Source organism: Buteo buteo, chromosome 14, assembly GCF_964188355.1.
Source record: "Buteo buteo chromosome 14, bButBut1.hap1.1, whole genome shotgun sequence".
Classification (NCBI taxonomy): Eukaryota; Metazoa; Chordata; class Aves; order Accipitriformes; family Accipitridae; genus Buteo; species Buteo buteo.
Genome location: NC_134184.1, coordinates 30311859 through 30339160, shown reverse-complemented (window position 1 = coordinate 30339160; position 27302 = coordinate 30311859). Strand labels below are relative to the sequence as shown.

Genomic DNA, 27302 nt, shown 5'->3' with positions numbered 1-27302 from the left:
ACGCCGCGGGGAGTCCCGCACGCTCTCCCCTGGCGCTGCCTTCCACGAGCAGTGCTCCTTCGCCATGGGATCTTCTGCCGCAGCCGCTGCTCTAGCACGTGAGGGCTTTGCAAATATTGGGTGAGGCGTCTTCAGAAGCTCCCGGTGAGGATACCGGGCTTCGAGGAGAAGAGATTCAGGTCCTCTCCTGCTGTGGAAATGCCCGTGTCCTGCGAAACAGAATCTAAGATCTTCTGTGAAGCATGTCATAGTATTACACCTCTATTTTTTATAAACCAGACCCAGCTGCATGCTGCCCCTCCTGTTTCCAGTGTATGCTGCCTTTTGGCACGGCAGTATTGTTAGAGCCAAAGGTTTAAAGATAAAGATTTTTAGGTAGGTGTAATAGCTTTTATGAAGCCAGATAATATAGCTGGAGAAAGCAGATAAGATTTGGGGCACGCACGCTCCTCAGGAGAGATGCAGTGAATTTCAAACCTAACTGCACACGGGGAACAATTGTTCTGGGTTTAATTAGACCTGTGTCTGAGCTAGACATCTGACAGCACCTGTGGAATATAAAGAGGATATTGGTGGTTATCTCCTAAGGGGAAAAGAGAAGCAGGTAATTTGTAGAATAATAGTAGCACAATGTAGAGCACTGAGAGATTAGTGGGAATGGTGAGAAGAGGAGGATGGTAATGTGCTCTAAAATGTTAGTATTCAGAAAAGTGATGAGAGACAGTTCCCAGATTTACCTAGGGAAGGTTTTGTAGGTTTTCTTTGAGAATCAGGGCTGGGAGATCAGAGGTGGAATAACTACACTGTAAGAAATGTTGCCTGTTGGAAGTGTTTCATCCCAGCTGACTTGTATGAAGAGTTTAAGATTCTATCTTTTGACAGGCTGAGAAAAACACTTTCTTTTGCCTTTGCAAAGTTGTGCCTATTGCATTTCAAACTCCCAAGCATTTGGCAGATCTTCACTGTCTCAGCCTAGCTGCTAAACCAAGAATTCCTCACTGTGAAGAGTTTTTAATGAGACTTTGCAACCAAAACTGCTCAGCTGCTAATTGAGGGGTGTGCAGCAGTCAAAATAGGATGATGCCTCGGCTGCCTGCATCATGTCTCGTCTCACTCATTGGTGATATTCAGATGCTGGGGGGGGTCCCTGCCTTTTCTGTGTGCTTAAAGCCAGCTGAGAGGTTCCAAGTCCGCTATTGTTTCCTCCTTGGGACAGCAGGGATACAGGAGGTGTCAAAGGAGGATGCCTGAGGTCCGTGTCCCGGGAGGTATCAGCCTGTTGGGCTGTGCCCATCTCCCAGTGTGAGCGAATATCACCACCAGCTGGTGGCCAGGCAGCTCCTTCCACCCTCAGTTTTTGACGAGCAGGATTCAACACGTGGGGACGGGACAGAAATTTCACTGGTTGCCTCAAGCTGATGGAGAGACATCATTTCATCTCAGGAATGGACAAGGCGAAGTGCATCTCTCCGAGTCCTTCAAAGGGAGCGGGCCATGAGTTTCCCGCAGGCCAGCCCAGCCACATAGAAGGAGAAGACTGGTCCTGTGGGGTGGACAGGCTCCCTGCTCTCAGATCTGCTCAGCCTGGTGTTCCTGCAGCTCATGCCTGCCTGAGGAAGGAGATCTTAGCCAGCTTCCTTGCCTGGTGCTACAGCATTGCCAGAGCAGGTCCTGGGGAGCTGCTCTTCAAGCTCCAACCAGTCTCTTCTCAGCATTTATCACCTGAGAGGGTCCAGGGCTTGTAGATAGGGGCAGATTTGGTAAAAAATTAAAAAAACAAATTTCCTGATGCTAGTGAGAATCCCAAATTTGCCTTTCCTAAATTTAAGTCCGTACCATTTAAATCCAAAGCAGGGCTTCTCAGCAACACACAGCTAGGAACTCTTCGCTATTGGCAGTGCTGCTGGAGTTTGTGCTCTGAAATACTTGAAAAAGAAAAGTGGCATAGAGTCTTGTGGGTGGATCAGAGCTGACACCTGGGGTAGGTGATGCCAGCCGACAGAATATTTCAGGAAAGCCGCAAATACCTGGAAAGGAGGGCCTCTTGATGCCAAGTTTTTCAGACAATGTTTGCAGCGGGTGTCATTGCCATGTCCCCTTCTGGTTCCTGGCCATGCACTGGTTCCAGCATCAGTACCGCGCAGAAATGCTTCTGCCCTAACAGGCTCAGCCTGGCACCTGCGTCCCTCTCCTGGCCGAGGCCTCGGTTGCGTGAAGGTGATGGAGAGAAGATGCTGGACCAGGGGCAGCAGCAGTGCCACGACCCAGGGCGTGCGTCCGTGAGCTTTGCGGGAACCTGGCATTTTTGGGGTGAGCTCCCTGCCTGCGCACAGCGTGATAGCGACAGGAAGAACAGCATGAAGCCTTCGGCGATGGCCTTGGTTTCTCTGCTCTTGGAAACTTTCTTTTTATGGACTATAATGCATACATCAAAGAATTAAAGTATTGCACTCGATATGCGGCTGTGAGTGCATCCTCTCACTGCTCTTGTTTTCCTCTCTTGCGCTGGTTTTGAAGAGACAATTAAAACCCGGTGGCTTTTGTAGCAGGCGGTCCAGAGGTGAACAGCGCCTGGCCCGTGTCACCCCACGCGGGAAAGCTACCTGGTTCTCCTGTGACAGCAGCCCAGCTCTCCCATGGTTACCACGGGGGTGAAGTTTGGGAATTCTTGACTCCTTTATTTCCCCAGAAGACCCTGGGACAGCCTTGAGGCAAAAGCTGAGCCCAGCTGGTGCCGATGCCGGCCGGTGGACTCGCGGATGCTCTCAGGTGAGGATGCAGGGAAGGTCAGAGCCATGCGGTGTGGGCACCGAGGAGCTGCGCATTAACGGGGTCCCTGGGCTCTCGAGTCATGACTCCAGCTTTGAAGCCACCTACGGAAATTTTGAATTACCTGGCTTCCCTCTGGCAGCAAGTGAGTGGTGAAGGTTCAGCCGCTGTGGCCAAATTCCTCGTTCCTGGCACTTTGCCTCGGTGGGCAGATGTGGAAGGGCAGAAGGCGAGCAGCTGCTGGCAGAGCAGCTGGGGTAACACGTGGCATTTTGTTTTCCACCTCGGAGCCACTATTTGTATTCCGCCCGTGTGCTCATAAAGGCTGAGCCTCACCTGGGTCGCAGAAGATGGAAGTTACCTTGGAAACCGCAGCAAGCCCTTGATGGTTTCTAGACAGCTTCCCCCAAGCTGTGGGCTTTGTGCACACCAGCAGCCGGCCGGTCTCCTTTTCCTGAAGTTACTGGTTTTCCATCGTGCCTTTTCTCCCCGAATGGGAACCGACTGCTTTGACTTACCATCTCCCGGAGCTCTGGGGGCATCAGACACTGAGGGATGCCATGCAAGGAAGATGAAGGTGGGCTTGCTTGCTTTCCCAAACATGGACATCCCTCTAGGTAAAGGCCAAACCTTCATCGCCCTGACGGGAGATGTACAAAGCAGCTGAACAGAAAAAAGCGGACCCCAAGCAGTGGAAAGGATTATGAGTCTTCCATGGCCTCAGTGTAAATGCTCTCCAGGCCTCCTGCATGGTCAGATCAGCCCAGGCGAGGTGGAGCGGACCCAGTCCCCATCGCGCTTGCCAAGCACCATGCAGCATCCGTCCCTGACTGCTGCTGAGACGGGGCCAGCCTGCACACTGCTGCAAAAGGCAGCAGGGACGGAGCAGCTCGTGCTCCCGTGGCTTAGCAGCATATGGCTGACTCATTTGACCCCATCGTGTCCTTCTCATTTGTCCCCATTGTGTCCTTCTCGTCAGCTGTGCCTGCCTGAAGGGTCCATGAGGTCAGCATCTCATGTCATCCACAACTCCCTCACGCTCCGTGCAACGGGAAGAGGGGAAAGGCAGGCAGAAGAGGAAGATGCCAAGAAACACAACTCACAACCACAGTAATTAGCACCGTGGGAGTCCCCTTCTGAATGATGAATGGCGTTCAGGAGCTCCCATACCTAACATCTTTCTTGTGGCTGTGGGCAACACTATATCCCCAGAAAACCGCCTTTGTGGGAGGATTTCACATGGGAGATGCCGGCCACTTGACTGGACCCCTTCTCTTCTTAAGAGATGCCCACAGAGCCAAGCAGCCAGACTGGATCCAGCCCAACAGTGAATGACTGCGGGAGCCCCCCGGGACCATCTGGCCAGACACCAAAGAGGAGAGGTGTCTTCAAGAGGTTCTCCTGGAGGAAAGGGCATGGCTAATGTGGAGATGGGTCCTGCTAAGCGATGGGGCTGTTGCTCAGGCGAAGGAAGGCAGATATGTACCCGTGGGGCTCTCTTCCTTCAGGATTTCTCATGTCTGAACCAAAGTCTGGCTTGATGGACTTAACCAGGGTGGCTGCTGGGTTCGGGGTGGTGTCACAGCTCTGCTGCTCTACCATAAACCCCACTATCAAGCTCCAGTGGGCAAAGGGTCTTCTCTTCCATGAGCCGAGGCCGATGTAATAACTCAACACTTGTCCTCTCCCCATCGTGGTTAGGCTCAGGCAAATTCCTTCATGACCCTAAGCTGGTGATGGGTGGCAACCCCACACAGGCCAGCAAGATCTAAGGATGGCTCCTAGGAAACATAAAAGAATAGCCACAAAACTCTGCAGTTGGCTGGTTCTTAGAGCCAGGCCACCAGGACCACCAACGGGGAGAGCAGCAGTGGCTCTTCCAGGGCTCACGCAAGTTAAGACAAAGCAAAAAGTATTTGTCGATGTACATTAAGTGTTTGTAGCAGCTCGGGTACTGGCAAATGCAGGGAGCAAGGCTCCTCGAGAGAGACAGTTCAGGAAAGGACAGAAAGAAGATGCGTTTCGCCCCGAGGCCAGGGAGTTGTCAAACTCCTGGTCAGGTGTACACCTGCAAGCACAAGTGGCTACAACCCTATGAAGTGAAGCGAGGGATTGCAATGTTAAGCAGCTGAGAGCCTGGGCCAGCCACTTTTTTTTTTTTTTTTTTCTCCCTCTGAAGTCTGCTTTTATGAGAACTGCTTTTGAATATTTATGTTTGGATTGCTTACTTGGAAGAAGTCACAGCTGCAGCCGCTCCTGCTGAAGTGACAGTCTGTGCTGCTGTCTCCTAGAGACCTTAAGTTCCCACTCTCGACTTTTTTTTTTTTTAATTTGCCATGCTGATTCAAAATGGGTATAATTTCAAAGAGCAATAGGATTTATTACTGGTTTAAAGACAGGTGTAAGAAAACAGATGATGGGAACCACAAGGAACGAAGATGAGGTGATGGAGAAAGGGCTTTTGCCTGTTGCGGTGACGGCCACTACGGGAGGACCCAGAAGTTGCTGCTGTGAAAAGATCATCTCTGCACAGGTAACACCTCAGCCTTCACATCACGACTGAAAAGAACAGAAATGCCACATTTGGGTGAGTTATTGTGGAGGGTCGCCAATTCTCGTTTGGCTGCCACGGCTAGAAGCACCAGGAAGATGCATTTTATGGAAGCGCAACCAGTGCCCACACTTGTGTTCCTCACGGACATCGGGTAACAAGGCACCACCTTCATTAGCGAGCACAGGAGAAAAATCTAAAGCTGTTGGCTGAAAAATACCGCATAACCTTTTTTTTTTTCCCCCGCATATAAAACGCTGCACACAATTCATAAGGACAGAACATCACATGCATGTCTTTTAATTAGAGAATTAGGTATTCGCGCAATTAGAAACTATATGCACTGTATGCAGATGGGGCGGCTGAAGTTAAGGATGCATGTACAGAAAGTTTTCACAGATTCTGATTTTTAATACTATATTACCCTTAAATCAAAATACAATTTATAACTGGCTAGACAGAAATAACAAAGTTTACATTTCCAAAACAAAACAAGTCCCCAGGCACGAGCAGCCCTGGACTCCTGGAGCCCTCTGGAGCATTTTGAAACTTGTTTTATGCGGAAAAAACCCTTTTCTACTGGATCAATGTTTCATCTCAACATTTCTTTTGAGAAGATAGCTATTTCGACAATGCCACTTTTGTGCTATCAACACGACACCATCAAAGCCCTAAATAAAATGCATTTCTATTGTTGTTTATTATTTGGGAAATGCACTTCATCCAGAAAAGCCAACATGCACAGTGCATCCACTGACTGCAACAGCAGAAGCAAAAAATAACTCTCCATAAATAGGTGTTTAAATCAGAAGAGCAGAGATTTTCCTCAGGTGAGAGTATTGCTATACCATGTTCTAACAAAATTTTCCAGATCGAACAGCATGGTAGCTCAATATTTTGTTCTGAAGATACACACAAAGAAATGAGTAAGTTTTCCTGAAATGTCTTTATTGCTTTTAACTGTTCCTTGGTAACAGCAGACTCAATGGGTTTGTGGTAGTTTTTTGTTTTGTTTTGTTTTGTTTTTTGTTGTTATTAACATATAATATTCTTTAAAATTCCTCTTACACATCCAATTTATCATGCGCCTACCCCAAAAGGCTTCATTTTATTGACTTCACTATAAATTCCACACCTGCTTGACATTTCAGAAGGAGGGGACCCTACTCCTGAGCAGAAATTTTTAACATCAGTATTAATAAAGGATATCTATGCCAGCACAAAACAAAGGCAAGCGCTTTAAAATCTAGGCCGATGGGCTTTTCACATCCAGGAAAACCTCCCTGCTATTTTTTTTTTGTTTTACAAAACAGAGTTTCCTGATGTGCCTGGAATCAATATGCTGCAACGCAGGCTGGCAGCGCAGAATAGCAACAGAATCCGTTAAATCTGTGTCAGGAGCCAGTTACCAGAAATGTTACATAGTAATTACGGTGAGGATTTTCTGTGAAATAAATTCTGGCTTTTCAAATAAGATTCTGAAAAGCCACCCACTAACATCTCTGCAGAAATACTTTACAACTTGTCCAAACTGTAGAGGACAGCTCATCTTTTCCCACAAAAGCTTACAGAGCGTGTGATTTACTGAGTTACTGCTTGTTCTAATGACCGTCGGAGGGAATAGTCTGGCCTCGGTAAGAGGAGATTAGTTTGTGTATTAACGCAATTCAAAAGTTCACCCAATTTACACAAAGTAAAGAAAAGCTTAACTGGAACTCTCCACAATTCCACTTTCCCCCTATCTCAAGTTTGTAACGCGGATTTCATCGAGTCTTCGAGAAGCTGCTTCAGAGTGGAAAAAAAAAAAAAAAAGATGACGCAGATAAAACACGTTCCCCACTCACATCAAGGCTTCGCTAATTAGAAGTGCATGTCCCGCGTACATCCCTGGAGAGGGCAGAGGACCGTGACGGGGCCAGGGAGGGCAGCGAGCAAACAGCAAGGATACGGCTGGATGGCAGGATCTGGCCATCTGATGACCGGTCCTCAGTTTGGAGGAGGAGGGAACCACAGAACAAAACTGAAAATGAAGCGCGTAACGACAACAAAATCTGCATACAAGCAGCCCTCGTCCCTCCCACAGACTTGTCTGAATGAGCGACGACTGCACGATGTGCTCATGAAATCAGCTCTTTCTGCCCAAGGCAGCTCTTTCTGGCAATAAATTCATTTCTCAAGGCACTAGGGTTTCCAGAAGTGGGCATGAGGATCATTTTTTGTCGACCACGAAGATTTAGCTAGTCACACGATGCTCACCCTGTCATTGCTTTAATTGCCTAAAAAACCCCCCAAACATTCCTAATAATACCTTTCCCATTAAGAAATCTACATTTGCTGAATTGCTAGAGATGTTATTTAACCCCCAGCTGCAGAGGAGCTCCCCCAAAAGGGAAAGGGGACAACTCAGAAGGCAGAAACGTAGCGAGACCTCACTTGCCGAGGCAAAAAAACACAAGGCACTAAGAGAAGTCTGGTTTAGGGGAAGAAAAATAAATGGCCCTTGTTTAAACTCTCCCCTCACCTCAAAATGAAAAGGCTCAGAAAGTCAAAACTGATTAAAGAAAAACCAAAACACAATACAAAACCAGTCCCTCTTCCTCCTGAAGGCAGCAGATTTTTCAGATGGCAAAATAAATTGTCTATTCAAAAAAGCAGAATCTAAATACATCGCAGGTAAGCAGTTGTTTGCGACACTGAGAGTTCTCCTCAGCACGTGGAGGCTGTGCCTTGGGCTCACACACACGTGCAATAAAATAAGACCAAGTTTTTAGACCTTCGTTTCTGGGGCTTGTTGGGTCACTGCTCTATTAACATGAGCCGACCCAGACAGCGCCTGTCACGGTAGCCTTTTTCCAAATTACAGTGAACCCCATGGTATTTAACACACAAAACGCGTCACACTTCCAAACAAGTTGTCAGCATCTCATATATAAAATTATTTTCATATATAGATACTTCCAGTAACTCCTCAAAAAGGATCCCAAACACTGAGAGAAAAAGAATGAAAGTACAAGTCTAATTTTAAAGAACACAACTCTCCCTTCAGCTGCTCCACACACACACAGAAGAGCTAAAGAACTCTAAACATGGATGTAGATTTTTTAAATGTCAGATTTATTTCTTTTTTGATATCAAAGAGCTGTTCTGCTCTGCAAATTAACTGACAAAATAAGCTTTATTTTGGTTTGATTTTTCACATTGTATTTGCTTAAAAAAGATGGATTTCCTGATGATACGCCCTACAGATTGAAATTCAAATGAGATATTCTCTTCTTATATACTACCATTTTATAATTAAATCTGCAAATCTTGAGGTTTTATTCTGCTACGACGAGCTCTTCCTGCTATAGTACAGAAATTATACTGCATATATATAAACCTGTATTTATGTACAGACACAGAATCATAGAAAAGCCCTGGGGGGACGTAAAAGCTGCCATTTTGAGTTTATACACCCCAGCAGGAACTCCAGTCAAGCAATGTCCTGCCCACGAGCCTAAAGGGGATTTTTCCATGGCCTTCAGGTCAGGCTCAGCAAGAGCATCTTATGCATGGCAGGAGAAAGGGGGAAACTGCCAACTCCATTGCAATATCAAATCTAGAACTCCTTAAAATAATAGCCATTTTAATTAATTACTTTTATGCTAACAAAATATATATGTATCTCTCTCTCTTATCATTTTAAAGTAGCAAATCTACATTATCTTTTTCTATACCAGGGCTTTCCTTTACCAGTTTAGTTTTAGTACAGATGATCCTCCCTAACAGAGTATTTACAGACAAGGGAAAAATAGTTAAACATTGGGGTATTTATTTTGCATACAAATATTTACAGAAAAATACTTAAAAAATTAAGTATTCAAAGTTTAATTGACTTCACTTCAAAAAAGCTTCACGCTTTTATGTTATAAAAACATATTGCCTTTACTGTGCTCAAATTTAGTATTCAGGTCTCTGGATTTTCTTATAAGGGCTTTCTTTTGTGCTTCGTCAAATCGATTGACTTTGAGATCCTGGTCTCGGTCAAATGGCCTTCTTTCTTGAGGCTTGTTTTTTTCTTCGGACGCTTTGCTCTTCAGCTTTTTCTGATGTATGTCCATGAGAGATTCTGACCTCTTTGACTCCTGGAAAAATGGGAAGAAGGAAGAGGAAATAAAAGTACTACAAAATATCAACAACATAGAGAAAATCCAAATGGACAGACTGGAATTAGGAAAACTAAAAATTCCAGAAAAAGAAGACAGCTTAGTAACTGGAAAACAGAATGTTAGATTTAGCATACACAGAGCAGAAAGTGCGTGTAATCTTGTCTATGCAGAATAAAATACTAATAATTCACTGACGTTAAAGATACCCATAACATTGTTGAATCTCTGCAGACAGTGGAAATAAGTTATAAAAATAATGCCAAAGAAATATAAAAGTTGCTCTGCCATTATTAGCAGAGAAAAATGCAGACATGTCAAGAGAAATATCTCAAAGTACAGGCCCAGTTTCTTACATGCTTTCCCTAAGCATCTAGTTTTAGTCACTGCTAGGGGCAGGAACAAGCTAGATACCCTTCTGATCTTATTCTCATGCACTTTTGTGTTTTTAATGTGTGCTCTTTTAACTTTTCAGTATTTGAATCAGCTGGTGCAAGCCCACAGGACAAAATCACAGGTTTGAGCTAGAGCACGTGTTCTGCCAAATCAAGGACTTCAGTTGCCTTTATTAAAGAGCATGATCCAGCCCAAATACAACATAAAACTTTTGCTGATTTCACACAGAAGCAGGATTAGTTCTCACAAGACTATGTGGCCCCTCCTTTACTCAGGCAAGGTGTATTTGTGTATCCCTAAGTAGTCAATTTCTCAGACTCTCAAATCATTACAAACCAGCCAAAAGATCAGTCCAAACCAACTGTCTCATCAGAAAGAACAAAAGATGAGCAGCTCTGTTTTCTCACGTCTAGGAACACGAGATCTTTATTCTGAAGGTTCATTTTCCTTCACTCCCTGTGCAAACACTTACTTCACCACACGTACAAATAATAATTCATACATGACGTAAGAAATGATTTTCATGGAAAACAGAAAATGGACAATACTCATTCTTCGTGTAACTGTGTCAGTGTTGACAGAATTGCACCAGCGAGAGAGAATGTATATGGCATCAGCACTGAAAGAATTAACTGTAAGAAACTAGTTTAGGAATTAAAGCTCCTGCTCTATGAAGGTATCCTTGATAAAAGTCAGTGGAGAAAGAAATAGGAAAGAATAGAGGAAAAAACTTTAAAAGAAAAAAACCAAAACCAAACCAAACCACCCACCTGAAAACCAGAAAAGAGCTGATTTAAAAAAAACCAAACAACAGAACAACCCAAGAAACCTTGTTCTTAAACAAGATGCCTTCTTGAATTTTTTTTTTTTTTTTTTTTGAGAGAACGCCATTAACCTTAGGAACAGTAAAGGCCTATATATGTTTTATTCTGTCAATGGTACAGAGCAAACCCCGTAGTTCTACATGCAAATTATTCTACTATATTCATAATGACAGTAGAAACAGACAATACAGAATAAATTTAAGACAGTATGCTAACAGCTCTGGATTTGCAAGCCTCTAAGTCAAGAGGGACATGTGATTTAATGAACTACAAATAAATTATTAAAAGTGCCAGATAAACTTCAATCATGTAATATAAGCCAAGGCTGCAATTCTCAAGTTAATTATACTCTCAAGAGACCAGACTGCCTTCCGTAAGACTTCAGGTCATAAATCAGGAAAGAACCGCAACGAACAGCTGTAAGGCAGGCAATAGTCCATATACTCTGGTGGACAGGGCTGGCAGACAGAAAAGTGCGTAATCAACATCTGCCTGTGAAAATTACCTGCTTCTGCAGAGACTGAGGAAAACTTCATGTAATAATGCTTTTGTAAGGAGCAGTTCATGTAATTAATTACATGGTGTAATTAATGCATTGATCTGCTTAGCCCATCAAGCTTCTTTTGGGTTAATGGCATATTTTGTCCTAAAAGTTAAACCTTTACTACTGTTTTATTCTTGGGATGTTGGTAATTCAGTGAAGCAATCTAATATTTGAATTAAGGTTGTTTACTCCCAGCAACCATGTCCTGACATGAGGATAACTTAAGGAAAACATCACCTAAAACTGAGACAACATACACAAACCCCAATTCTGCCACACTCTTTTCAGCAGCAGCTTGAGGACCCAAACCCTGCTCTTGTTGAAGTTATGGCAAACATTCTAAGGACTTAAACAGCAGTAGGTTTGGGCACTAAAAGGGAAGACTGTAGTGGCATCACCATGGAAACCAGCAGTGCTAGAAATGAGAACCAAAAGAAAAGAGTGAAGAATTAAATGAAATGCAGGAAGAGGAAGCATTTTGCTATTACACTTACATTGTATGAAGTCACCTGCTCAACAAGTCTCTTGTCTCTCCCAGATAATACAATTTCTTCATTATCCTTACTGGTTGACTTTTTTGCCTCTTCTCTTTCCTGATGAGTAGAAGAAAATCACATGCTATAGTAATCAGAATGTCTGAAGTAAAAAGCAAGGAAATCCATATTTAATTAAATCTGAAGGGTAGAGGCCATGATAGAGGCTACCGGATATTTTTTGCTCAGCTTGATAAAAGAAGAAACTGGACACACTGTAATTGGAAATTCAATTTGCTGATACAGAGTACTTGACTACTGCAGAAGGGAGAAGGAATAAGTTAATATCAATGTTACTTAAAATCGTTATTTCCTTGCCTTTACCTTAAATCGTGAAGTAGTAAGTTCTGATAACAGAGAAAAAATCTGGAAAAAAATTTCATTGAACAGCTCAGGATATCTTTACCTTGTTTCCACAGAACATCAACAACATGCATACTGCCTGCAGGTGTATATGAATGCATAAATGCTCACCTTGGCTTTTCTCTCTCTGTCAGCTGGAGTATCTGTCCAAATAGATCTATCGCCCGATTTGTCATCAGCTCTTCTCTTGAATGTTCTTGGGCCAAATCCAAAGCTTTTCAATTCAGGTGGAAGTTCTGTCATCCACGATTCCCTCGTAACCTGCTTGGGTTCATCCTTTACAAAAGAAAGGGGGTGTGTGTTTAAAAAAAAGCATAATCAAAAATTGCTGTCTAAATCTCTCAGCTTCCAGCAGAAATCATGGATTTTTCTTTGTCTTAACAATTGAAAAGACTTAGCATCCCAGGCAGAACTGCAACTGGGTTCACACAGAAATAGGCGAAGGAAAACACAAATACGCTCCACCAACAAAATATTAGAAGTTAAGAAATCCAACTTACGCTTTCTGCTGAAGTAAGTTTTTCCTTCATTCTCTGAGCTCTGCGTTCAAATTCTTTAGTCACATCAGACTCCACTGGTTCTTTTGCAGGCATTGGGCCTATGAGATTGTCTTCGTCCTCACTACTATCTGTTACCTTCCAAAAATAAAACATTTCTCTCAACCACAGTGCTAAGACCATCAAGAAACACTTTAGCTTCATAGGATTAGAATGATTTTGTCTAGAAGAACATATAAACCTAATGCAATGCATCTGCCAGTTGGACAACAAAAACCTGGATTAAAACTCCAGATTAGACCTGTTCTAGCACTTTAACATGGACACTTAGTCTCCATGTTTCCAAAAGCACTATCTCTGGTCTGAGGCAAACCCACTGGTAAACGCAGTGGCAATACACAGTGCTACTTTACATGGCTCTGCAGGCAGCCATGTAGCCTCCATGGCCATAGGTAAATTCGAAACACACACGCATACATCTTTGATACTTTGGGCTTTACCATCACTAGCAACATTTGGATGCATCTCTGTAATAAGGATCGCAATTTCACACTGCTGGGAGAACTGTCTCGAGCTCAGCTTCTGTAAGCATGCTAGAAAGATTAACATGCAAGCTAGGGTACAGTGGCAGGCATGGTACAACACGTCTGGGTGTATAGTATCTGTCAGTCTAATCTCCTGGTTCTGTCATTCACTTCTTCGATCCCTTTTGACATTGCATTCTAAGCAATTATTTGGAGAACGGCTCAAAAAACTAAGTTTGAAAGGGACTAGATGGTAATAAGAATCTTTCTGGATGCCAGGGGCTGTACAGAAAGCTCACAGGTCCCTCCAGGTTAAAACAGTACAGAAGTGGATGGAGGCAGAACTAGACAGAAAATGGTGACAGCACAGTGCCCTGGAAGCAAAGCTAAGGTACCCAATATCTATGAAAGGGAAAAGATTTAGCTACAGCCTGGAGGTGGGGTGATAAAGCAATGGGAGTAGGATGACAACAAGGCTGTATACTCAGGAAGCACAGAGCATCACTTAAGAATATAAGGTGGTGGCAAAGAAGTTTCAAATGAAGGATGAAGAAAGTGGAGGGGAATGGCTTGTATTTGTCATGCCAAACTTTGGTTACCAGGTGGACATCCTAGAACCAAGCTACAACACCATCAGAGAAGATAAGGGCTCAAGAGCGATGAGCAGTGGAAAAACAGTATCAGGAACCTTCTACGTAAAATAAGGCGCCCAAAGCAGAGGTGACCCAGTGGAGAATACAAGAACGGAGTACAGAACCTCACTAGAAGAGTCACCTAATGAGAGCATGGGGAATGGAGGACGAGTGAGAGGAGGAGCAGAGCAGGAAAGGTATCCTGCTACGCTGAGTTCAAGCCTAATACTTCAGGCTGCTCAGAGCTGGCATCCCACTGCTGGAGAGGGATTTGGGCTAAGGAAGACAGCAGGTGTGAAACAAGCCACGTTACTCCTATGTGTGCCATTTGCTACAGAAACTGGCATGCTTTAATGACGCCGCTCCAAGCTAGCCAAGCCAGCTGGCCCTGTCTGCCTTTAGGAGTCAGCAAAGGTATGAACAGTGGGGAAGGCAAGTTTCAGGTGGCAAGAGACACAGCTACGTATGGCTGTGGACCACAAGGTGCAAGAAGAGGCTTAGCAAACTTAATGGCTGTATGACCAGTTGCATGAAATGGGTCTGAAAGACTGACGAGGGTGAGAAATAGCTGCTCATTTATAAACATCATCAATGCAAGGTGGTAACACCAATTTATCTTGTCGTTTTTCTCAAAAACAGTTACATAGTCAAGCTTTCACTAATTATCTACCACTGTGATATTGCTTCAATTTTTAGAGAATGGGGTGACTGCGTTCTCTCTCTTTTAAAGATGGAGCTGGTAGGGAAGAGGAATAACCATCTTGAGAAACCAAGGCAGTAAACCACTTCCCTCTCTCTGTGTACAAACAAATAAAAAATACAAATATGTAAGACTTTTCATAATAAATTGTACTGTGAAGTAGTTGAGGATGAAAGACAAATGCCACGCTGAGTTTTAATTGAAGAAGCATGTCTCATTTCCTTTCTCATTAGTCTTAAATTCAATTCACTCCATTACCACCTGCCTCAAACAAGATGAAATTAAACAAACATTGAAAAATACTCCCCTCAAGTTTGAAGGGGAAATCAATATAAAGCAAAGAGTCAGCATGGAATAAGCTGCCTCTAAAGATGTACTAGAATACAAAATAATTACATAATTAAAACAAAATAAACAAAAAAAGTACTCATCATATTCAAAGGTAAAAAAAAGAGCATTATTAGGAAGAGAAAAAAAAATGAAATAAGCTAAGTTCCGTAATGGCTGTAACAAAGCTTATGCTGGAAGATCTGTTTAGGAGAAAAGAGACTGTTTTGTTTGTAAAATATATAAGCAGACCAGTTTTGACATCCCTGCCTCAAAAGATTTGTCATTATGATAAATTGCTTAATCGTTACTTGGAGTTACAAGACTACGAGTATCTTAAAAATGTCAGACAATCATTCCTCATGAAGGATTATGACAACACTCGCTGTAGGAGGCTGGAGAATGATATACTTTGCAACTACTAATCAAAAAAGTGAAGTTCCAGAGCAGCCTTTGCCTCATTCCTTCCTGGCATGTCTAGCATGTCCAGCATGTCCCATAGTGTCTTGGAGTTAAACCTAAAATGTAAGTATTTTAGAAATAAACAGAATAACTGAATTCTCACAAGGAATTAATATTTAGTTCATCATAGCACGAGAGAGATTCAGTTACCCAAACACTGGCATCCAGTACATTTTTGATGTCTTAGGGTATCCTGCCTGGCTTAAGAGGTGCTGCTCAAGAAGGATGCAAGCTTCTCTAAGGTACTACTTCCCATCTGCCAGCCCGCTGCAGACAATTAAGACCCCTCAGAATGGTACTAGAGGCCCATGTTTAGGGAGCTGAATCTTCCCCGTACTTCTCGCTGTATTTTATCACACAACTTATTCTTGAATGTTCTTTAGTAGTACATGCATTATTTTGCGGCTAGGGATTAGACTATAGGACTTCTACTTAGTTTTTACCTAACTTGATGAGAACAGTCAAAAAACATGAAACAAAAAATTGTGTCAGTGTCACTGTCTTGCTCTGCCCTACTCCCAGTTACAGGTATCTTGCTATTTATATGAACAATTAGTGACACTGTAGCATCATCTTGATTGGATTCTTTTGGATAAACTTATTTAATACATCCACTAATAAACATTTTCAAGGATGTGAAGATATGTGAAATATTCAATCATTTTGCTCGCCCATCAGCAAAGGAATAAAAGCTTGAATGACACGTAAATCCTTTCATTCTAACAGGTTGCATTACTTCTTTAATGTCTTTATAAATTTGAACTTTGCCAAGATGTTCACTTGTGAAGGACGTCACACCAAAAGAAAGCATGGAAAAACATTTGGAAGAATTACTGTGACTGCAGTTTAGGATGCCTAGATCTCTTGTGTTCAGTGAGCACATCATCCGTCTAACAGCAAAATCACAACAAACCAGACCAGCCTTTTTGTTTTTTAAGGCTTATTTATGCTTCAGTATTTGACTCAGGCAAAAATATGCCAGACACTTTCTGGTCTCAAATTAAACTACCATGCTGAAAAGTATGCCTAGTAGACTTTTTTGGGCTCCTACTTGTTTAAGCATTTCAGATAGCCTGTACTAAACCAAAATGCTTCTGTTTTCACAAACCTGGGTATGGAATTCTGATGAAACAGACGGTCCTATGGAACATCTGCTATTCCCGGTGTCCTGTGAAGGTTTCCTAAAGCCAGGCGGTAATGCAGGACCTATAATGGGCCTTGATAGGGGAGGAAAAAAAAAAAAAAAAAAGAAATATCTTGGTTTTCAGTTGGGGGGCGGGGGAGGAAGTAACATAACCAACATGGACAGTAATTAAATGACAGCCTGCCACTGTTTGCTGCAGTAAAAAAAAAGTAATAGATTAATATAAAAATAAAAATCAAATGTTGATGAGAAGTGTGATTCTCCTTCCTCCCTATGCCAAGTGTGCCCCCTATGCACACACCATAGAAATAACTGAACAAGAAGAGTTTCTCCGTTTTCCAGGAGGACCTCTACAGATAGCTGGGATGCAAGAAAACCATGAAAGTTGCATCATGTAGTCAAAGGAATCCACTTTTTTCTTCCCTAGCTTTCTTCACCAGATTCAAATGCAATGAAAGGGGGGAGGTCAAATATACGCTTCTCCTTCTCTAGCAACAAAGCCAATTTTGTTCATTCTTGCCTTGCACCACAGTTTCACTGTCCTTCAATACACAGAATCAGTGATCTGCTCTGATTTTAAGTTTATTTTCCCTTGGAGCGGGGACAAGAGAAGAAAAGTTTTGTGATTCTAGGTAACTTCACTGATTTGTTTTTACACAGCAGCTCTGCAAGCAGTATAATTCAATTGTCTCCAGGAACATGGAAAGGTGAGAATCTCTCTTCAGTGGTGAAAACAGTTCAAAGCATACTACAAACTGTGCCTGCAGTACTGAAAAGACTTGTATACGAGTTCCTCTTAATAACTAACCATCATATTCTTTAAAGCTAATAAAAGCTAATTAAAAATCCAAACAATTATCACCTGAAGAAATATCCAAGTGACAGTATCCTCACACTGTAACAGCAGAGACTTTGTTTATTATGATTATTATGTTTCTGAGCTTTAGGGCGATCAAACATAACACGAGAACTGAATTATGCTAATTATGGTCTTCTACTAAATCCTGCATAATCTAATCAGTACAGCCCTGCTGTAGTGATATTATTGTCAGGATTTAAAGAGGGGACATAAAAAAGCAGAAAGTCCTGCCAGAATGCCAACCACAGATAGACAGACACAGGCAATTAATGTGAGCTCAGGCCAGGACAAGGGCACTGGTGAGGTTTCAAACCCAGGCAAGAGGTCTGCTTTAAATTTGAAGTTTCACCCCCACCTAGCTGCCATAAAAAAGAAACAGCTTTTACTTGCCTCTGTTCCTTTCTGACTGCTTTCTTGTTAAGATGACCGTATTTTAAATTCCAAATATAATTTAAAGGGATTGAATTTAAACCTATACAGATATGGCCAAAATAATCTTTTATTTTAGTATACAAGTACCTTTATTTTGCATGGAGAGACAGTTAAACCAAACTATAAAAAAAGCTTTCTACTAAAATATATAAGAACATCCATGTTGTGGGCTGTATCTGTGCAACTTGTCAAAAAGAGCAGATCTCAAATACTCTGCCTTGCTTCTGTCACAGCTCAAAGGCTCTTCCAAGGAATAGAAAAATGGTTCCCATATTCATTCCTCCCACACTTTCCATTTTATGCCTTTTTTTTTTTCCCCACATGAATAACCCTGTTGCTTGGGTCTTTCCTTGGCAGCACACAGCCAACATGATCCTTCACAGTTTCCTGGATGTCCAAAGGCTCTCTGAACAGGTGAAGTGAATCTAAATAAAACTGTTAAACACATTTTGCTGCTGTCAGCAACTTCAATACCTACCTATACACATTCAAAAAAACACCCCAAACTTATCATGAGTTAAGCTTTCATTTAAGGAATACTGGATGTCATATATGGCAAAGAAGGCTTTCCTGTTGTTGGGCTTTGAGTCCTTGCTAATGTATGTTTCAAGATGGGTGTTTCAGTGTTCTTCTTATGTATAACATGAAATCTTTTAAGATAACCCTTACTCTTTACCTTGGTGTGTGAATACTTCCAGAATATTTACAAGCGCCGCACTTCTATCTAACATTGATAAATGGCAATATCCTTTCCAAAGTTGAAGGAAATCTGCTTTATATATATATATATTTTATGATGGAATGATTCAAACAATTTTTAACAAGCTGCACATTGCCACATGAGCTGCTCCTAATCATTAATATGTGGCTTTGACAAGTCTGGAAAAGATGTAACAGAACAAAAGCTTTTCTAAAAGAAGAAGTATGTCACACAGAGCTAATAAACAGTATGTCCATACATTGAAACAAACAGTGTACATTTGTTTCAATTATTCATGGCTAGATCATCAGCTGGCAATCTGCTCAACGCTAGGGGCAATGCAGCAGGGAGACAGTTAACAGCATTGTGTCTACACCCTGCACAGCTTACACGCCTCAGTGTGTCAGCACAACTAGACTGCCAGGTGTACGGGGGTGGAAGATAGACAAGGCTCTTCCCACACATCACACCTTTCCCACCTATTCAGGGAATCAGGCTGGGTGCAAACCAGCTCTGCTCAATCTGCTTTCTCAGGGTGTGCTACGAGCAGTATGGTGAGCTAGGACAAAAAAGCCCCAAACTAGCAAGTGCCTTTTACTGCTTTAAACTCTTGTACTCACAGACACAGAGCAGACTTTTGCCCTCTGAATGTAAATGCAAGTTATCCAGCATTTTGGAAATAAGATGCTAAGTAGAAATAAAAGTTGGGTGAGCATACAAAAGACTATGATTATATGATGGGTCACCACCTGTATTACTGCTCATCTCTCTAACACCTTAAAACCACAAGTTGCCTCTTTTCTTCCCCTTTTCCTTTGCACACTATGACATAACATTTTACCACAGGAGTATTCACATCAAAAAATCAAGAAAGCAAGAAGGCTACCTCTGCTGATATTAAAAGCTACAAGCATTTATTTGCTTTATTAGAGATCACATTATTTTTAGTGACTTCCTAAATTTCATAATTAACATAACACATCATGCATAGGAAATGCAAGAAAAAGAAAAAAATATTAGTTACTCTTGGGACCATCAAAGCATCAAACGAGCCCACTGAGCATGATACCCACAATTATGAAAGAGTTTGTCGATTACGGCAAAGCGTAACCAAACAGATACGAAGGGGATACTTCCAAATAGCCTTAGTTACATAACTTCTTGTTTTCCTAACTGCTGCCAAGCATCATAAAAATTTATCCAAACTAAAAAAACTTCAACTTTGAAATTTCCTTTGAGATGGTATACTACATATACAGCTCAACAACAAATTGAGTCACTTTCCTAGAACTGAACACTCATACCTGACAGGTAGGTATTGATTTATTTTATCTACCAGCTACCTGTTGCTCCGAGGAAGATAATAGGGACCCTCTCAAGGGACTCTCTTGTACCTTTCATCAATAAGTGTCCCCTTGGAAGTACCAATTTCACAATGGATTATCATTTCAAATTATGGAAGGAAGCGCACAGATTGATGTAAAGACTAGAAGGCTGTGGGACATGGTTAAGTTCTGCATAGAAAATCCATAAATAGGTTTTGGGGGGAAGTATTTTATAATTGCACGCAATCATATGGAAAGCTTCCTAATAGAGGCTATAAATAATGCTTATTTGCTTAGACCTGACAGCTTGCTTTCTAGAAACCTACACTGTTCGGATTAGTTTTCTACCTGAAAACACATAAACAATAATCCTTGGTGCACTAGCAAGTGACAATTCCAATAATCTGCATTGTATTGCACCACACAAAAGGTAACTGCCCTACCTCCTCACAGCCTGGAATGAGCTACGCGTCCTTGTACCTGTAATTTGTTTTTTCTACCCTGATCTGAGACCTATTGTAAGAGATGGAAGAAATCTGACATTCAAAAATATAACTCAGACAATTCACATTTTTTCTTTTTCTCTTCAACCTTCCAACCAGGACTATGAGGACTGTGTGTTCTGTTTCAAGGGAATGCTGTTCCTGTTCTCAGAATGTGGAGGAAGCAATTCTAATCATCTGAATCTGAGGTGCACAATTGAAGTGTTCTGTAATAGTGCCACAAAATATTTCATCTAAAATAATTGTGTTTTAAAGAAAAGTGTCTGAATATAATTCCATTTTAATTACCTCTCTGGAGAATCATCCTGTTTCTTGAATCCAGGAGGAAGAGCAGGCCCAAAAAAGCCATCATCATCATCGTCTTCCTGAATTCTTTTTGGCTTTCTGCAAATACAAAGATTTCACTTAATAATTACCTTGACATGCATAGCAATTATCTACATTTTTAAAGGGGAAAAAAAAATACATAAAATTATTTCAGTATTATGTACTAAATATCCTGCTGTTACCAAGGAAACAGTGCAAAAGGATCCAAAATGATTTGAAGCAATTAAAAAATTGGGAGCATAAGCTTCACTCCAAAAATGCTGACATTTAAACAAACATTAAGAATGCTTTTGCTGTAAAAAGTAGTATAATGTTGAAATACCATTTTCTAGTCACAAAGTAATTTTAAATTCAGCACACTTCTTTCACCATTTTGATACACTGTCTGCATTTTGATTAGTATTTTTCCCAGTTCGATTCTAATTAACTGAAAAACTGTTGAATAAGACAACAAGAAAAAAGTAATAATTAGTCTAACACTCATTAACATGGCATAATGCCCTTCAAGTACATATACAAGGCCTAGCACAAACACACGCAAGTTCTTAACACAGCAATTGTGAGTAATCAACCCCGCCAAATGAGAGCATGTGCAGACTCCTGTTATTTGCTAAACAATTTGGGTTTTTTTCCATTAGAGTTGACTTAATTGAATGCATAAATTCATGCCCATAAACAGTTCTTATGACCTCTCAATGAGACATAGTATACAAGTAACAGGACAAAACTCAAGTACCAAATACTTACATAGATGATAAGTGGTGTCTGTCCTTAGTATAAACAAGCAAAACATTAAGGATTTTATTACTTTAATTGCAGAACTAAAATAAAACATGTAAATACAGAGATCTGATTGCTCTAAATAACTTAATTCCACTGCAGGTGTCAAACAGGTCAGCTGACCATTCTTGACCACAAAGAACATGCAGAACATACCATCAAGTTTCACATGGGTAGAGACTTTACCCTTTTATTTATATAATACTGTTCCTTTCTCGTAATTTACGCAGACACATTTCATTTGCAATGCAATGTAAATATACAAATAACCTAAGAACATGCTCACTTGGGTGCTGGATCGCCTTCTGTCTCCTCTTCAGATTCTTTGTTTGCGTCTCTGGGTAGAGGAAGAGATTCCAAGTCATCATCACTGTCAGGAGTTTCTGAGCTACAGCTGCTTTTATAGCCTGGAGGCAGTGCTGGTCCTGCAACTGAACATCCAGAGTTATTTGGATACTTACTAAACATTTCAAATGAGTATGATCCATCTTGATATTCTCTAAACACGTATCTACCTGGAATTACGTTTATGCAATCATTGCTCTGTTTAGCATTTAGCAAAAATATCTAAACAAACTCCTAGAAGTTACTTTTTTCAGCACCGTATTTCCTCCCCTGAATTAAATCAGTACATTACTAATCCCTTACTATACGAGTGTCTTCTGGAACAGGACTAGAAAGCCCTGTTTCATCTAACAGCTGATTTACAATGCATATGGTATAAACTGGTATATTTAAAAGAAACTACCACCTTAATAAAGCATTTGAAACTTACTAGTGAAGAATCACATCATTTGTACATACACAGACTGGGAGGCCATAGATTAGTGGAGTTTAATTGCCAACCTGCTTTAGGAATGGTTTAACGATTAAGGTTATTGCCAGTTCAGCGAAGCATGAACAGCAGGCACAGACTTAAGTACTCTGCTGAAAAAGGGATGGTCTAGGCATTCAGACTTCAAAGAACTGTTGCTGTCGGAAGGCTGGGGCAGTGAATGGAGCTCTTGTGGAATATCCCAGCAAAGGAAAAATTCAGACGTTAACACCGCTAACAGACCTGAGCTGTTCCTGCCACTGTCCCCACCAGCAGGCACAGTTCTTTATAGACTTATTTGGATATAGTACCATGTACACCGGGTCCAGCAGTAGCTTATGCCCCCCAAATGAGACACTTATCACAGATACTCCCACAGGCTCAGTCAACACAGAGCCAGCCGGAGTAAGCAAGGACCAGCAATGGTCCCAAGATAAGAGGCCTTCCCAGACCCAGGGCAGTGCATGCAGGACCAGCACCAGTTTACACACGCAGCATGGACAGCCATCCGATAAAGCAGAGACTTGATCCTACTGATGATTTAGCATCCTGAAACACAGACACCATTCCTCCTTTTAATATTTCAAGCATTGAGTCCAAGACTGACAGGACAGAAAGATATTTTGGTGGAGAACAGACATTGTTAGCTTTATGAATAGTCAAGGATTAGATGAAAAGATGAGGTGCAATAAAACCACATAAATGAAGGGTACCAGGAAATTACATCTCCAGTTAAAGAACTACGACTTTTTGATGGTGCAGAATAAAACCCGATACAGATACAGGTTCCATTGTTAGCTGACAAAGGCTAGGCAGAAACTGAGTCCTTCAAGTGAGCTTCATAAAGCTTTTAGTTGTCTTTAGCACACGATGCAGAACAAGGACAGTCTACTACTCACAAAGCATCCAGACAGATCTGCCAATTATTTTGTGTTCTGTTTTAATGGGAAAGAATTTAACCAGGACACACAAATCCATTTCAGCACTGAGAAGAAAAAAAACACAACACCTGAGCCTATAAAGGTAAAGTAAGTTCAAGATGAGAGGGAACCAACAGCTGAACAATAAATAGGAGTAAAGACTGCTGTCAAGAAGTCTCCCATTTTCGTATGAGAAACGCCACTGGATAAAAAGCACTTAAAAACTGGACAAAACCCATACAACAGCTTTCTCCAGCCACCTGGTGCCCTGATATAATGAAAGCAGAGCTTCATTTGCTCTGAATGCATACAGGTAAGAGAAAGGACTTGGAGTGAAAGGAGCAAACTGAGATGCAGTTTGATGAGTCTGATACTGCAGAGGAGAGAGAAATTGGGAACAGCTTTGTGAGCTGGAAAGAACTGGTAAAACCAAAACTATTTAAGGAAGGATACTGGTCCCACTGACATGTTGTTCAACATCAGGGCTAACACACATGCTTTCTATCCCAATTCCTCTCCGTTAAGCTGGCACAACTGTTTGCGTAGGCTATGCAATAAACTGGATCAGGAAACTTAAGAGGCATAAAAATAACACTGCAAAATCCAGCACTTCCCTGAAAGAACTCTTTGTTCGTGGAACTGCAGCCTAAGCAAGACAACCAGAAACAAAATAGACAGAAGCTGGTTCATGAAGGGAAAATGGCATTTAAAGCCTGGGGAAGGAAGAGTCACTGGACATGGTGAAAGAAGTGGAGGAGAAAGAGACTTGGGAGAATGGGGATTAAAAATTAATATGGTCACGGTACTGACTGACACTAAGAATCAGCACAAGCGAGGCTACAGCTATGGATCAGAGTGGGGTGGGGAGCTGCAGGAAAGAGTAGAGAGGAAGGAATGGGAATTGCTAAGCATAGATTCTGGGAGCAAAGAAAGGAAAGGGTAAGGAGGGAGCCCAAGACCTAATGAGAAGTCTGTGAATGAAATTCCCTGAAAGCCATGGAAAAGTGGAAAGATACAGATCAAAGAAGGAACGGAGGAGAGCTCGGAGTGTCAGGAAACTAAAACCAATGAGGCGAGGAAGAGAAATGGATGTAGCAATGGTAGAGCAACAGGAAAGCAAGGAAGTAAACAGGAAAGCAAGGAAGTAGCCAGAACTCAGAATAAGTCAGAGCAGGACAGTCGGATAAGAAAGTGCCAGAAGAAAGTTTTGGGGACAAAGAGGAGAGAAACAGAGCCAAGGATACATCTAAAGTCAGACTGAAGTGAATGTTTCACAGCTGCTAGAAGTGGCTATCCTACTACTGTTGCTCTGACTTTCCCTCTCGATTGAGCTGGCTCTGGTGACTATCTGCCTGAAAATTAAGTCAATTCAATTCAGAAGCCAAATGGAAAACTAGTTTTTGGTTTGGTTTTGCTAGGTTAATTTCTGCTGTATTTGGCGATTCTAAGCAATCTATCATGCCATCAGAAAGGCACTGGAACCTTTCAAGGACGCACAGGAGTATGGCCTTTCACCTTCAGCAACAGTGATAGATCAACTCAGACATATTACATCATTGCATCCGTACAAATGCGGCCTCAATGCTGAAATAGACAAAATCCCCTTCCGCATCTCTGGTTATTTTTAGCCATTCCCTAGCATTTCTCTCCTGCTGGTACAAGGACAGCACAGCAGGGACGAACGGGCCAAAGGAAGTATGATTCTTCTAGCAGGAGCACATTTAGGCCAGCTGCAAAGAATCATCATGAGATGAAGAATCGGAAGATGAGCGTGTCCCATGGGTTGGACAGAGACAAGCTGAAGAAGGAAAGATAAAGGATTTACCAGGGATGAGCTTTTGAGTCTGTCCAACTACGTTCCCTCCTATCCTGGTCCTGATTAAGGGTTGCAGGGTTTGAGTAGCGTCCGTTCTCTGACACCAATGGATATCGGTATCTCCTGGCAAAGTCCATTTCGGCTCCCCCTGTGCTGACCTACAGGCAGAGCAGCAACTGGCACTTTGGTTACTCCCTTACCTTCTGAGGCAGGGACACACAAGGAAATGAACAACCAAGCTTTTACCTCTGCTCATGTTTCACAATGCGAAACAACACACGTTCTTGCCTGCTAAAAATTACAACTATTAACAGAGCTGTTATGTTAGGGGTTGGACCAGATGATCTTTAAAGGTCCCTTCCAACCCAAACCATTCTGTGATTCTATGTAATCCTTATAAAGATGTAAAAAAAATGCAAATTTAAGAATGGATCGACACACGTTTATTTTGTTCACTACATCTAGCATGACAATGCTCTATTGCAGATGGAAGACAAATGCTTATCTGGCAGCCAAGAGGGCAAACTGCATCCTGGGGTGCATCAAACACAGTATAACCAGCCAGTTAAAAGAGGTGATTATCCCGCTGTATTCAGCATTGGTGCAGCCTCACCTTGAATACTGTGTGCAGTTCTGGGCCCCGCAATTTAAGGCGGCTGTGAAGGTCCTTGAATGTGTCCAGAGGAGGGCAACAAGGCTGGTGAAAGGGCTGGAAGGAACGAGGCTGAATAACCTAGGCTAGATACTGCCAAAACACTTGGTATCATGAAACCACGGCCTCATTATAAGTTTAACTTATTTCATTCAGTGGATTCATACACAATATAGATACTTGCAATGTGTATCAGCATGTTGATAGAAAGAAAAGCAAATAAGCCATCAACACAGGTATGAATAGGAAAGGCTGCATCAGCTCAGACAAGCGCGTAGTCAGGACTTCAGTACAAAGCCAAGCTACGGACCTGGAGCTTGATGTTGCTATGGTGTCAGCTAAGGCAGCAGCTTTGCTCTCTCTTCCTATTGCTCCCTCTTCCGGACTAAAAAATGAGAAGAACGGACAAGCACAGCAAACGTTTCCCAACAGAGCTGCTTTGTTTGGAATAACCAAATGCTCGCTGAAACGCTGCCAGAAACTGAATATATATACTAGTGACTTGAACCTGAATTAAAGACAGGGAGTACTAACGCTCAAACCGCTACTTCCAGAGATACTATCGATGCAGAACGCGTCAGAGTTTAAGCGGGGGAAGCTGAAGAGCCAGCTGGTCTCGGAGAGATCCCCCTCCTGGTGGGACCCCTCCTCTCAACATTAGGGACCCCGGCAGCTGAGGCACCACAGCGTCAGTTCTGCAACCTGGGGAAAGCTGGCTGAAAAAATGATGGTTTCGTGAAGCGTTTTGATTTGATAAACGGAAACATGCCGCAAAGACATAACCGCTGTTTTGGATTTTGGTTTTTTTCCTGCCCACTAACTTCACACTCAGAGCTACTGAAGAACATAGGCCTAGGGGACTTGAGCAGGAAAATAATAAGCAAATCAACACAGCGTTTTTTTTTTTTTTTTAACAAAAACTTTAGACCGTTTCAGGCCTGTAGTACCTCATCACAGGAGATTTTTATCCTGAAAAAGCCACTATTAACCCCCCCCGCCCCATCCAGGGACCACCCCGGCGCAGGCCGAGCTGTGTGTGACACACACACCCCCCCCCGTTACCCCGCCTCACCGAGCGGCCCCGCTCCTCTTCCACAGGCCCCTTTCAAGCACCTGAACACACCGGGGACCCTGAGGGGACGCGCTTCGTCTGTCATGTCGTCGTCATCCCCCCCACCCGCTACCTGACGCGGCGCTGAGGTGAAACGCGGGGGACACCCCCCCCTTCCTTCCCCGGGGGGGGGGGTCCTACCACACGTCCTTGGCGTATCCCGTAGCGGAACGGGGAGCCGACCCCCAAACTCAAGCCAGGCCCTGAACGGAACCGAACGGCTGGGGGATGAGGCGGGAGGGGGGGTGGGGTGGAACGCAGGACCCGGGGGAGCCCCGGAGCCGTTGACCCCGCGGGGCGGCGCTTCGCGCCTTTACCCTGGCTGAAGTCCTCATCCGGGTCCGCCTCGGCGCAGCGCGGGAAGCCGGGCGGCAGCGCGGGGCCGATGAGCTCGCGGGCCATGGCGGGAGGGGGGCCGAGGGGGCGGGGACGACGCCGGCGCATGCGCGCTAAGGGCTGGGCTGGGAGGTGGGCGGGGCGCGCAGCCCGACTCCTCCCCCTCCCCTCCCACTCCCCTTATCCCCTCTCAGCCGCCGCACTTCCGGCGCTGCCGGATGACGCAACTGCCGGCGCTCGCCAGAAAGCTTTAACACCCCCCCCTCCCCGCGGCTCGCCTCCGGAAGTGACGTCTTTTGTGGCGGCCGCCGCGGTG

The 27302-nt window shown here is 42.9% G+C and overlaps 1 protein-coding gene across 5 annotated transcripts; it reads right to left on the bottom strand.

Moving 5' to 3' along the window:
- Window positions 1-8413: 8413 nt before the first annotated feature.
- On the bottom strand, window positions 8414-27094 carry GPALPP1 (GPALPP motifs containing 1). 5 transcript variants are annotated; one of them, XM_075046170.1, is made up of 8 exons: window positions 26968-27094; window positions 21624-21768; window positions 20519-20614; window positions 16376-16484; window positions 12626-12760; window positions 12237-12401; window positions 11724-11822; window positions 8414-9444 (listed from the first exon to the last, which is right to left on the bottom strand). In XM_075046170.1, the coding sequence occupies exons 1-8, from the start codon at window positions 27092-27094 to the stop codon at window positions 9226-9228; spliced, it is 1095 nt and encodes a 364-aa protein (XP_074902271.1). In that variant the 3' UTR covers window positions 8414-9225. The 5 variants fall into 5 exon arrangements, with proteins under 5 accessions (XP_074902271.1, XP_074902273.1, XP_074902272.1 ...); XM_075046172.1 differs by having other exon boundaries at window positions 20519-20610; window positions 21616-21768; window positions 26968-27075; XM_075046171.1 differs by lacking the exon at window positions 26968-27094 and adding an exon at window positions 26612-26881.
- Between the last annotated feature and the right edge of the window lie 208 nt (window positions 27095-27302).